The following is a 13,643-nucleotide window of genomic DNA, read 5'->3' as shown; positions in this document are numbered from 1 at the left end:
CATCCAAAACGGGGTTATGCTGGTGCAGTCTCAAGCTGCACCAGGGGAATTTTAGGCTTGAGGTGAGGAGAAAGTTCTTCACAAGAGGGAGTTGTTAGCCATTGGAATGTGCTGCCCAGGGAGGTGGTGGAGTCACCATCCCTGGAGGTGTTGAAGAGGGGGATTGGACGTGGCACTTGGTGCCATGGTTTAGTAGTAATGAGGTCTGTGGTGACAGGTTAGACTTGATGATCTTTGAGGTCTCTTTCAACCTTATTGATGCTACGATTCTGTGATAACTACTGAAACAGTGTAAAGTGGTGACACTAGTCAATGTAAAGAGTGAGCTGGGATTCTGGCTGGAATTTGCTCTCCAGCTGGTAATGGAAAAAAAGGCAAGAAAGAAAAAAAGGCAATAGAGTGAGGAGTTACTTGTTTTCACCAGTGTGCACCATGTCTAATTAGACATAGGTGTGTCTGGTTGGGGAAGAAGCATGTCGGTGGCACCCACTGATTTTCACAGAATGTTTAGGGACATGCAGGACAGACCTGACTTTGGACTGGTCTGCAAACTTTGCAATATTTGCCAGAAAATTCGAAATGCTTAGAAGTTTTATATAAGCTGCTATGTGCAGACATCTTTAGGTGTTTATCTGGGTTTTTAAGGCCTTTCCTTTTCCCTTCCAACCCTGCAGGTTTCTGCATTTCCCCCTGCTGACCACAAGTATCTGACTCATTCCAATCCACCAACAAAAAAGGCTGATGAAAATCCCTCCAAACTCTGTTACTGAAAATAAATTATTGGAAAGAAATAAAAAAATCAAGACAGCTCTTGTATCCACAGAGAAAAAGGACCAAAAGCAGCGGGGTGATACTGGTCAGGTTTCTGTATCAGAGCATTCTGCAGCGGCACTGATGTAACATTTTTGGTATGGCTGCAAAACAGGAAGACCTGAAGGAAGCAGTTCATTTAGGTCAGTTCTTTTTTTAGCTTAGTTATTTAATCTGGGTCAATTTTGAAATGAAAACCTAGAACATTTTATTTTGAAACTGCCAGAGTGAAACATTTGGGTGTTGTTTTAAAATGTTTCCATACTCTCCTCTGCTGTGTTGACTGACAACCTTAACTCACAGGCAGATCCAGTTCCTCTGAAATGGTATCTGTTGGTGAATTTTTTTCCCTCCACATTTGTTTTAATTACTATTTTCATAACTCTTACACCTCATTTGCAAGGTTATGAGAGGCCGCCATCAGCCAGAGCTCCCTGCTGATGGCAAAAGAATGCTGGCAGCTCTAGCTTACTACAATATCAGTTTGCTGTTCTGTAAGTCGTACTCTACTTAATTCCACAGTCATTTTGCAGGACTGCCTGGATGGTAACATTCCCAGCCTCTCAGTGCTAACTCAACAAGTGGTTCAAGGTTTCTAATGCTACCATTTAATAGCATTCACCTTTGACACACGGTGAGGGTTTAGGTTGGCAGATGGCAAGTTTTTCTTTTAGAAAGACTGAAAATATGAGTTCTCTTTCTGACATTGATGGATAGAGGGAGACTCAGCAGGTATTGGAAGCCTGGAGCCTTCATGTAGGAAGAAGGAGAAATATATTGAGGGAAATATAAATTATATATTGAGTAAAAAAACCTCTTCCCAGTTCCCCCTCTGTGGCATCTGTGTCAAAAGCCTTAGCATGCAAAGTTGTGACAGGGAGAACCTGGACTGTATTTCTTTTGGGTACACTGGTGATTGGTGAGAGACTGCTGCAGAGAGTAATGTGGTGTGCCTTTCATTATCTGTACACATACAGATCTTCACAGGACCACAGGGTCACAGGATGTTGGGGTTGGAAGGGACCTCTGGAGATCATTGAATCCAATCCCCCTGCCAGAGCAGGACCATAGAATATTAGAATAAACCTTTATTAGAATAAACCAAACCAGGTTGGAAGAGACCTTCAAGATCATCGTGTCCAACCCATCAACCAATCCAACCCACCCAAACAGCTAACCCATGGCACCAAGCACCCCATCAAGTCTCCTCCTGAACACCTTCAATGACGGCGACTCCACCACCTCCCCGGGCAGCCCATTCCATAGCGCAATCACTCTTTCTGTATAGAACTTCTTCCTAACATCCAACCTGAACCTCCCCTGGTACAGCCTGAGCCTTGGCTCACTAGAGCCTGTACCCAAACTAGACTACACAAGATTTGGAATCTGCCCTTGTCCACTAGCTTCAAAGAGATCCATGGTTCTCTCACTGCGAACATTTGCTTTGCTTTAATCTTGCCCTTTCCTGTGGATGGGACAAGTGGATGTAAAAGAGTGGCATGCCTTGGTATCCTCCTGCTCCAGCTCACTTAGGTCCATTTAACACTTGTTCATCCCTGCTTATGTTTGAAAACAACCAGTTTTTTTGAGGGAGGCCAGGCATTTCACTATGAAGTCCAGGCTTTGCTTGTGATGGAGAAGAGTAGTGGAGTGCATCTAAGACACAGACTATGCCTCAGGTTCAAACACATTCTGGTGCATTGAGATGTATGGTGTCTGTCTGGAAGATCTCAAAGGATTAAAGGCAGTCTAAATTGAAAGGAGGATGAAAACTGAGAAGCTGCTATCAATGGAGGGAAGGAAGCCATTGTTTACATACAGCCGGTCACTTGTAGGGCAGATGGAGAGTCTATGTGCCTCCCTACACTGTTGTGTCAAACCTCAAATTGTAAACCTAACCTCCCAACACCTCCTGAGAGCAGTCAAAAGAATCCTTAAATCATTCTGGTTTGGGCCTCTCAGTAGCTTGTGGGATTTTGCAGCCAGCAAGGTGGCTGGCCTCTAGGGTGTACCTTGGTGGAGTCGGCTGATTAAGTGCTCTGCGAGGGGAAAAAGTCAGTTTAGATGTAGACACTGATAAATCTGAGCATTCAGAGCTTTCTCTGTCTTAATTTATCACTCCTACTGGTGAGAGCTTAAGTATTTGCTCTTAAAAGACTGGATTTGTGAATGGTTTGAGGGAAAAAGTGGTGGTGGGTTTTTTTGTCCAAATTTTGTCACCCTTATAAGATTCCAAAATGACATCTGTTGACCAGGACTTCAGAATATATACACTCCTGGTGTCAAGGCTTGTTTACTGGAGATCACGTTCCAGCCAACACCACCAGCCAACAGGGCTGTGCTCTGCAGTGCTAATGAAGGAAATCTATTCCTCAGTATATGTAAATCCGTGATTCCTACCCCATACACCAAGTTAAACAAATGACTACTGGCTCAATAATTTGATCTTTCCATTGCCATGTGGCCGCTTGTTAATTTGCATCATGATGTGTCGGCTTCCAGATATAAGACTAATCTTACTCCCTGGAGGTTAGGCATTGTCTTACATCTTATTCATTAAAAAGCAAACAATGAATTTTCTAAGGGCCTCTGTTTACAGCAACTGCAGGACAGCTTTGAAACAGAAATTGAGACTAGCATTAATGATGGCAAAACTCACATAGCAATGTTTGGATGCCTTCATTGGGGCATGCATGGTGAAATGGTTGAGTTTATTCCTCTCCTCTGAGCAATGTCAGCTACGCTAACAGTACATTTTGACATAGATTGATCATAAGGCTGAAGGAACAGCTGATGTGCACTCAGCATAAAATGGCATCGTGGTGCATTGAGCATTGCCAGCAACCCTTGCCCACTTTTTCAGGAGTCATAACTTCTCTGATGGGTGTAGCAGAAGTAGAAGAGACATTGGTCCCCTCACTTGAGTGTAGCACAGACCCACGCCGCACAGTCTTTTCCTTGAAATTTCAAAGTGGTTACACTTTAATGAAGCATTTTCCTGTGTACTATTTGCAGTTGACTGTTGGCAGAGCAGAGACCAGAGTGGCAGGCTACATGTCGAAACACTCAGACTTTTCCCTTGCATCATCTGCTCTAGCTATGAGATGACAAAACCAGCCCAACTGTTACTTGTCACACATAGCATAGCTATGCCATGGCCTTCATGGCAGTTGACTGAGGTGAAGGTATTAACATAGCTGACATTTGCTGTGTGCTGGCATGCTGTGCTGCTGGGCGCTGCCCAAAGAGCTGTGGATGCTCATGGCACATGCTCTAGCTGTCTGGGTGTCTGTCCCAGCCCTGGCAGCTCTCCTGTCCCAGCTTGTTGAGTATTAAGGAAGAAAGAAAAAAAAGGAGAAAAAAAATGGAAGGCAGGAAGGTAGGAAGGGAGGGAGAAAGAAAGGAAGGGAGAAAGAAAAGAAGAGAGGGAGGGAGGGAGGGAGGGAGGGAGGGAGGGAGGGAGGGAGGGAGGAAGGAAGGAAGGAAGGAAGGAAGGAAGGAAGGAAGGAAGGAAGGAAGGAAGGAAGGAAGGAAGGAAGGAAGGAAGGAAGGAAGGAAGGAAGGAAGGAAGGAAGGAAGGAAGGAAGGAAGGAAGGAAGGAAGGAAGGAAGGAAGGAAGGAAGGAAGGAAGGAAGGAAGGAAGGAAGGAAGGAAGGAAGGAAGGAAGGAAGGAAGGAAGGAAGGAAGGAAGGAAGGAAGGAAGGAAGGAAGGAAGGAAGGAAGGAAGGAAGGAGAAGAAAGAAAGGAAAGGAAAGAAAGGAAAGAAAGGAAGAAAGAAAGGAAGGAAGAAAGGAAGAGAGGAAGGAAGGAAGAGAGGAAGGAAGGAAAGAAGGAAGGAAGGAAGGAAGGAAGGAAGGAAGGAAGGAAGGAAGGAAGGAAGGAAGGAAGGAAGGAAGGAAGGAAGGAAGGAAGGAAGAAAGAAAGAAAGAAAGAAAGAAAGAAAGAAAGAAAGAAAGAAAGAAAGAAAGAAAGAAAGAAAGAAAGAAAGAAAGAAAGAAAGAAAGAAAGAAAGAAAGAAAGAAAGAAAGAAAGAAAGAAAGAAAGACGGACAGAAGGAAAGAAAGAATTAAGTGGAAAGACTGATTTAAGGCTGTGATTACTGCTGTCATGCGATGAAGCCAGGGACTAGAGCTTCTGCAGGAAGGGTCTCTTTCCTGGATGCCAAGACAAAGGGTCAGAAATGTGTGGTCCCATTTTTTAATTGCCACAGCAATGAGCTTGCCTGGTTCCTCAGGTTTGTTGGAATATATTCTGGTTGGCCTTATCTCAAACCTCTGATGTCATTTATAGTTTTCATAGAATCACAGAATGGTTTGGGTTGAAAGGGACCTTAATGATCATCTAATTCCAATCCTCCTGCCGTGGTCAGGGACACCTTCCACTAGGTCAGGTTGCTCTGGTGCATTGGCCTTTTGCGACAGAGCAGAGGTGTAGTCAAAAGGTAACCCAGGACATTATACATATATATACACATGCACACACAGAAACATATAAATATAGATATATATGTGTGTACGCATATTTTTTCTTTGTTCCTGATGTTTAAATCTCTTTTTCCGTATATCTGTCTGAAATTTGGGTGCTTGGCTTACACTCAGGTGAATATGCCACAAGATCCTGGTTCTGCTCTCTGACCAGTCAAGTTAAACTTGTCCAATTAGTTTACTGGTACAGTAATCCTGAGAAAGTGAGGCCAAAACTAGCTTATGTACTGGCCGAACCTACCGCCAGTGCTGACTTGCAGCCGCCTTGTACTATATGGCACAACCCAACCGCAGTGAGAGGAAAAAGGAGGCAGCACTCGAGGGTAGGTTTTGGGGTCACTTACATTCCAAAAGTGGTCTGGCTTCGGGCTTCCTCCTCTCCGCGGGGAGCGGCGCTCCCCGGGCTGCGGGCTCGTCCCGCCGGCCCGAGCTCCCTCTACCGGCCCCGGCCACGCAACACTCGCCCGCGGGCCGCGCATCCCTCCCGGGGCCGGGCAGGGCAGGGCAGAGAGGAGTGCTCCCCAGCGCAGCATCCTGCCTCCCAGGCAAGCGCCTTCAGGGACCGAGCGTTGCTGTCAGACTTTGTCTTCGGCGGAGGCTTTATTAAATTGTTTACATGGGAATGGAAGGAACCAAGCTCTGGGAGTGGGGAGAGTTCTAGCACAGACCAGCAAAAATTTGGTCTGTTTGTGGTAGCCACTGGTAGAGCTGGTAAGCAAAAAAAAACACACTTTGAGTTACTGGCTTAATTCAAGCACAGCAGAGGCGTGAGCTGGGTTCAGCACATGGCAGTGGTGTCCTAACCTTCCTTTTCTTGCTGCTCAGAATTGTTCTTTTATTTCTGAAGATTCGTTTGGGAAAATGTCCCAGTTTCCTAGGTAATACATGTCTCCAGAACTGTCACATCTCTTTATTTCGTAAGATACCTCTGTTTCAGGTGAGTGAATTTTTATAAGAAAAAAATACTACATACAGCTCCCTGCTAGCCCTGAAAAGAAACCAGCATGCCTGTGAGATTGCATTTGCCCCAGAAATGCAGGCAGTGTTGGAAACAGGCATTCCACTGCCATAGCTGAAACCAGCCAAAACAATCCAAATGTGTTAAGCACCTAACTTTGTGTGAGCATCCCTACTCTTCGGTGCAGGAGGTGCTTCTGCAGAACTCCAGAGAAGTCTGGCATCAGTCTGGGCAAGCAGCGTCTGTGCCAGGGGTTTCACTGTGAACTCTTTCTTTGCAGGAGGAACTATGTGTTGTTATGTGGTTTTGCTCCACCTACCAGTATTTTTTGATAATATTGCAAAGGCTCCTTGCTTTTCTTCCAAGGGAGCTCTTGCCCTGTGGTAGTCCCTCGGAGAGATGTTGGCAAAGTCTCATTCTGCTTTAGCCCCACATGTTGGTGCAGTCCTTTTATTACCATGGGTTTCCTGGCAATGCTTTCATGGGTTTCACCGTGTGGCACCCCAGGCTGTACAGGTGTGAGTCTCCTTGTAGTTTGCAGCAAGGTGGAAAAGGGCTGCTACCCACTGCTCAGAAGACAGGAAAAAGCGACAAAGGGTGGCACAGCAGTCACTTCTGGGCTGTAGTAAGTGACTTTTCTCCCCTTTTTTTCCCCTCATTGTCACAGCCAAAGCCACAACTGACAACTGATTATGAGGATTAGGATCTTTTCTATTTTTTTCCACTCTCTTTTCCTGTTTTGAGAAGGAAAGGGAAGAATTATGGACAGGACAGGCTTGTTATAACCTCAAGAGATACTGAGCTAAATCCTGAGGATTTTACTCAGGTTTTCTCTTGGGTAGGGATTCTTCTGATGGGAACAGGAATTGGGCTAAACAAGGACTCCCAGACTTAACACTATAGAAGTAACTGACAAACCTCTCTTGTGGGCTCAGAGACTAGTGAACTTCATGCACTCCTTAGAGAGCACCATCACACAGGCTCAAAATGCTAGAGCTTTTTGTTGTGGTTTGGTGTTTTTTTTTTCCCACCCCCAACAGTTTCTTTTACTTTTCCTTTAAAAAACAAACAACCAAACAACCAAAACCTCTTCACAGTGTTCTTACCCCAGCCAGTGGTCTTCCCTACAGCTGATTCCTCATGTTTCACAGGATGAATTACATGTCCTGCCTTAACAGCAGACTAATAACCCGGGTTTGAATTACTATTGAATAAGCAGCAGTGAAATCTCTATCAAAATAATCAGTAGTTCCAAAACCCACAAACAACAAAACAAGCAGAGCTGAACTAACTCAGCAAGACCATTTGTAGCATGAGGGACGGTGAGTCACTCTTCTTTTCCCTCCCTCAGCAGACTCCATTGCTGCCTCTTACAGCCCAGGGGAGGGCAGGTGGAGTGGGTAGGGCATGACTTCAGAAAGTTTACCAAAGGAAAAAAAAAAGAAAGAAAGTCGACATCATGCAGGTCACATGATGCAAAGGGACCAATGGAGGCAGGTTCTGGAAAGGGGAACAGTTAAATTTGTAATTTTGGTTGTGTGAAACACTTCTTTGGGCCTCATAAACAACCACAGAACCACAAGTTGGGTACAGAGGCAGTCACACAAGAGCGGGTCCGGGATATTGGTCAGCAGGCAGGGCGAATCGTTTTGACTGCAAACCACAGAGTTTCGTAGAGTGGTAAGCATCATCAACCACAACCCAGCCACTATTTTTTTTTTTTATTTTATTTTTTTTTTGCTTTTCTTTTTAAGAAACAATTTCAGAGTTCTTTTAGCAAAAGAGGCTTATAATCCGCTCTGTGGCTGCTCCAGAGGCACCGGGATAAAACACAGCGTGATGGCTGGGAAGAGGGTGCTAGCAATGACCATTCTTCGTTTTTCACTCCCCAAGGTAGAAGAAATCATATATTCCCTCACTGTAAGGAGAGAGTGAGTTTTACAGAGGAAAGAATGGATTCAAACAGCATATTTGAGTCACTTCCTTCTTACCAGCACTTCTTGAGAGGTAAGTGCCATTCAGATTTTCTAAAGATATTTTTCACTTTCCCATACTTAAGGAAATGCATGTTTGGAGAGGATCTGGGGACATTCTTGTAGTACATACTTTTTCCCAATGTGGCTTCCTTTGAGGCACTCTCATTGAAGCTAATATCTAAGCTTATAGGAATACCATCTCATTACTTATCAGTCTGTTGAAGAGATTATAACAAGGATTAATTTAAGATGTTCAAACAGCCACTGCATGCTTGTGAATTTTCTCTTCATGAATCAATGTGTGCTAGAATAACTCATATGAACTACTGCAGATAGCATAGCAGTAGCACAAGCCCCTTTTGATTCTTTTGGCAGAATTATGACTTTTTGAGCCACTGCCCTGAAAAATGACAGTCAAAGGCACACAACACATTTTACAGGCTGAAATACAGGGAGTGAGCAGCAAGATAGTGTGTACAGCCAGCAGAGCGTGATGCTGTCTCACTTATGCTAGACCATCAGCCTGGGTAAAGGCATGTTCACTGAAGAGAAGTTAGAAAAAGCTTAGAAACCTGCTTAAAGTTAGCTTCAACTTACGTGGCTCAGGAAAAGCAGCAGTGTGGATAAATTCAGGTTCTGTTGATGCCATACAGGTCTCAGATGACTGCAAATTATCAGCTGCAGCCACCCTTAAAGAAATGAAGTCGTCCTGTAAGGGCTGAGGAGGAAATTGAGGGGCTTCACTGAGCAATCTCTCTTTTTTCACCAGTGACCAAGCACACTCAGCTCCTTCTAAGGTTCTCACAATCCCCCATGGAGCTAATGGTTTAGTCATAGGTTATTCATACGAGTAAGCTAGGGACTGGTACGAGAAATTTGTCCGCTTCCTCATAGCTACCTTCCTAAATAGCTCATGCTACAGCTGAACTTTTCCCCTTTCCATGCAAGCCCTCTGACCTCTCAAACCCTTTTTTGCAGCAGGGCTGTGGCCAAGCAGATGACAAGGCACACAAAGCCCGTCACAGAGCGCTCATCAAGCTTGGCCAGGGTGCTGCTAGAGAGCAGCACTTCATAACTCTTTATAGTTACAGACTAGAGTTTCCTGGCCTTGCTGGCAGTGTCGGCATGAGTCATGAGTTATTCGTATTAATAAGTGGGCTGGGGAATGCGGAAGGCTCGTCCCAGCTGCTGTGTCACAAGCAGCAGCTGTGCCAGCACCTTACTGCTCCTGAGATCAGTGCTATCCAAAGTGGGATACATGTGGAGGGCAGCCTGACAAAGTGATAGCACATTCTCCTGCTTTGCTTTGGTTCTTTTTGTCCCCCTGCTTATGTGAAAATATTTTCTACATCTGTCTTTCCTGGCACTGGAGGAGAGCCGAACTGCAGCAAGCTTCACAAGTCACTTTGGCTTGCAGCACCTTCTAGCCTGAGCTGGGGAGATGCTGAAGGGTGAGCAAAAGGTGGCTAACTGCTGTGCAGCACTTGCAGCTGACATTTCCTCAGCACCCCTACCAAGCAAAGGAAGCAATACTGCTAGAATAACGAGAAGGATCTTCCTGCATTTCATCTTTTTTTTTCAGCTCACCCAACTGTTTACTGTTTAATCTGTAGCACAGGAAGACTTACTGAGGAAATTTTGCACTTCTGATAAAATAACAAACAGAGTAAACCTCACAGAGCAGTGCTCACAGCCAACCCACAGGATGGATCAGGGACAGCACATGCAATATTGCAGGCAGGAGCCCAGGAAGCCTGAGTGCAATCAATTGGAGACCAAGGACAAATTTGCCCAGAAAAGGAGAAGTTTCATTGAAGCTAGTTAATCCAGCAAGTAATTTAGCTCAGCTGTCCAGAATGGGTTTTATTATTCTCATTACTGTCATTAATGATGCTATAGTGCTAGTATTTTCTTTTCCTACCTGGCCTAGGCTAGAAAACACTCTAGATATCTTAAGATACTCATCCAGTTTTGGCAAGCCAGGTACAAATCATGGTACATGCCCAGCACAAGCAAGATAAAGCTCCCTCTGTACAGTGCTAGAAAAGCTTGGGCAATAGTGCTTACGGTCGGGTTATAAAAGCTAATGTTTCATTGTTGCGAAAGAATATTGTGTTTGAATGTGGAAGCCTGTGATGGTTTTCCAGCAGTTCCATTTTGTTCCTTTCTTTGCTCAAATGAACTTCGCACAGTTTCAAAATCCTGGGTGCAGCAAAAGTAACGCCTGGGCCTCAGACCAAGAGAAATAATCATCCCCAGGGTTGGTTGTTCTCACCCGTGCTTCTCGATAGTGTTTACGTAGACTGGTCACTCGAGATGACCAAAACTGTCTCTTCTCTTTTTTCCCGCCAAAATTTATTGCACTTTCTCTCTTAACTGAAATTGTAAGGTAAAGGGAAAAATAACAACTTGTTTTCTGCTGTGGATTTCAGTTTATCAGTCCATGCAGTTCTCTGAGAAGGAAATCCATAACTCTTTTTGAGCCTGATACTATGTGAATATTGGGAAAAACGAGGGGAGTGGGGAAGCAGAACCATTGTTCCAGCCCCTGTGAGCAGTGACAGGCATGGAAAGCCTGACATATTAATTGAATGTGGTACACCACAAAGGATATGGCCCTTTTTCTATCACACCACACCAGGTCCTCGCTTCTGCCACTAGGTAAAGAAATGAGGATTATACTGAAACCTCCAGTAATGAGCTCTGCATGCTGAACACATTTAAATGTCTCTGCTCTTAGTTCTCCTAATGATGGCTTCTTTTTTTCTGATGACCTCTTGCAGTTTACAGCCTGAGCTTGAAGTTAGGAGTACAGGGTAGGAGCATTTCTAAGTGTCTCGATGCACTGCAATCCCTAGAAAAAGGTCACTCCATCTATTTCTCAAATCTAGGACTGCATCTGCAAGGCTCCACTTGAAACTTTTATTCCAGCAAGAATAAAACTTTTATTCCAGCAAGTATAATGACAGATTTTCTGGTTATATTAAGAGTTCAAACACAGGTCTGTACATATTGTCCGGGTCAACACCTTTCGAGTAAGGGGACTAAAAGAAGACCTTGGTGGAGAATCTTGTACTAAAGAGTACACACATAGTTTTTAAAGGGTGCCTAGATAATTACACGATTCTTGCCCCACCCCATAACTTCTTTTAACTTCTTAAAGGTATTATACTGCTCTGTAAGATTTCCTAATATTTTTTTGTCTGCAAAGGAAGACAGACTAACTAATCTTTTTGAGGTTTTTTTATGGAGCTCTAATAGCATGAAGTATAATATCTTCCAGAAGGGCACTTTCCCCTCATTTTTACCTTTGCTGCAGGGTTTAATTATTTCAATACACAAAGAAGGTTACTTTGGGTTTGGTCTTTGTTTTATTTTTCATTAATTAATCAGAATGAAGACTTGTGATGCAACATTTTGTCAGTTTCTTATATCAAATGGAAATTACCTCCAGCAGAGAGTTTTTACAACATGGAAAAACACCCTATGCATACTTTCTTCTTAGTTTTAATGTGTCAAGTAGTTCCCAGCCATCGTGAGTTTCTTACTTTGCAAAAGCTAAATAAAATTATACAAACAAATTAAACTATAGCAAGAAGCTTTTTCTGCTCTGAAGGATTTACCTGCCTGTACCCATGGACATCTATACCTAAGCACAATGCTTCTCATTTAATATGCTGGATCTGACTTGCCTTATGATGGGTTTTATGTTGGTAGATTCCTAAAATCCCTGGTGCTGTGTGTGAATGGAAGAGTGAAGTGATCTGAGGCTCCATGCTATCAAAGTCTACATCTGCAATCTCACAATCTCAGCGTATGCAACCTCCCTAGGAACAACTATTTGTCCACACAGGCTGCTGCATGAAGAGCAGAGTAGCAAGCTGCTAGTGATTTCAGCCCTCTAGAGCTAGTGAATTAGCAGAAGTGGTCATAGGCCAGAAGTAACTGCTGAAGACACATTTCTCTGGCAGCAGCACAGTACCCAACACTGCCACATAAACTACATTGCCACTATGTGGGGGAAAAAGAAGGTTTTCCAGCACTTTTGCAGGCTGCCTGAACTGTAATAGTTAATTTGTGACAGCATTATAAAATACTAACTGCATCTTGTGAATAGGAAATTGAACTAAAGCTCATAAAAAGCTTCACTGACTTGGAGAAAAAAAACTTGCACAATGCCTGATTTGCACAGCCTTCCCTCTGTTTGAGCCTTTTTTTCATGACAGTCTTGAGAAACATTGCAAGACCTGAACACAGGAATTCCTGTGAAGCAAGGGGTAAAGTGTCTGACAGAGATGAATACACTACTTTGGAAAATTAAAAGATTTTTATCCTAGGCCAAAATATTAGACTAAGTATTTAACCAATCACACCCAGCATCATGATGGGCTGTGATGACAGTCTTAGCAATGATTTAGGGTTCGAGCTGCCCTTCAGATCTCCCAGATTGGTTTGCCCATTATTATGTGGCCATTAATAAGAGATTGTTGGATGGCAGCTTTGCCATGTTTTACTGCAAGAGCAAAACTTCAGCTGTGAGGTAGCTCTCTGGTGGAAAATAAAAGTATCTTCCCCACACTGCCAGTGTATGCAATGTGAACAGAAAAGAAACTGCTTCTTTTGTTTGTTTGCTTTTATGACCAGAAGATAATTATGGTTTAGTTTGCCCTCTAAGGCATGCCCCCAAAGAACAGTCTGCTTGCTTTTAAATTCATGTGAAGGCCAGTGATATTGGCAAGTGTATAAAAGTACTTTATGAAGCCCTGAATAATTTTACTTCAGAACACAAAATATGTGTCCATATCATCATGTTCTTTGAGAGGGAAGAGTTTGTACCTAAACCAAGGGTGGCAAAGAAACTACTGTTCTTGGATTTAGAAATAGACATCCTTGCTTTTAAATGCAAAGTTAAGCAATCCTAAAGAAACAGCAAAGGCCAACAGGAGAAGATCATCCTACTTTGACACTACCACAGCCAGAGGGCATGCACTGAGTCCCATTTTTCTCTGCTGCACCTCCAAAGTGGTGCCCACGGGGTCAAACTAACATCTAAAGTACTGCTGGCCTGTTACAAAGAGCAAGGGTGAATTGCAGAGCAGGTTTGGGAGCTAAGGGGGAATTTCACTGACAGGAATAAGTCAGGGTGGGCTGGTACTCTGCAGAAACTGCCAGTTACAGTGCCTCATTAAGTGAGAATTTTGAGTCGCTCCCTCTGTGACAAGACAGGAAAACTTGTCCTGCCTGTATTTGGGGCAAGGGTTTGCAAGTAGGAGGCCTGTAGAGTACCTTGCTGGCCCTGGAAGCTCAGTGAAGAAGGAGGGCTGCATGACACAGCTATAACGTCTGCCAGTGGCTTGAGCGGCTTTTGCCAAAATGCATTGGTGCCTGATGAGCTGCTGGAGAAGGGTGGCAGTA

General features: G+C 43.9%; 1 protein-coding gene across 2 annotated transcripts in view; it reads left to right on the top strand.

Moving 5' to 3' along the window:
• Positions 1-7,819: 7,819 nt before the first annotated feature.
• The window catches only part of RUNX1 (RUNX family transcription factor 1), a 178,888-nt gene continuing 173,064 nt past the window's right edge, over positions 7,820-13,643 (top strand). For both annotated transcript variants that reach the window (XM_068144576.1, XM_068144575.1), the window contains exons 1-2: positions 7,820-7,932; positions 8,146-8,259. In XM_068144576.1, the coding sequence (XP_068000677.1) occupies positions 8,205-8,259 (55 nt within the window). In that variant the 5' untranslated portion in view covers positions 7,820-7,932; positions 8,146-8,204. The remainder of the gene's footprint in view (positions 7,933-8,145; positions 8,260-13,643) is intronic.

This window comes from Melanerpes formicivorus, unplaced genomic scaffold (assembly GCF_026170545.1).
Source record: "Melanerpes formicivorus ecotype bairdi unplaced genomic scaffold, bMelFor1.0.p_v2 SCAF_11, whole genome shotgun sequence".
NCBI lineage: Eukaryota > Metazoa > Chordata > Aves > Piciformes > Picidae > Melanerpes > Melanerpes formicivorus.
This window is presented reverse-complemented; position numbering and strand designations above follow the sequence as displayed.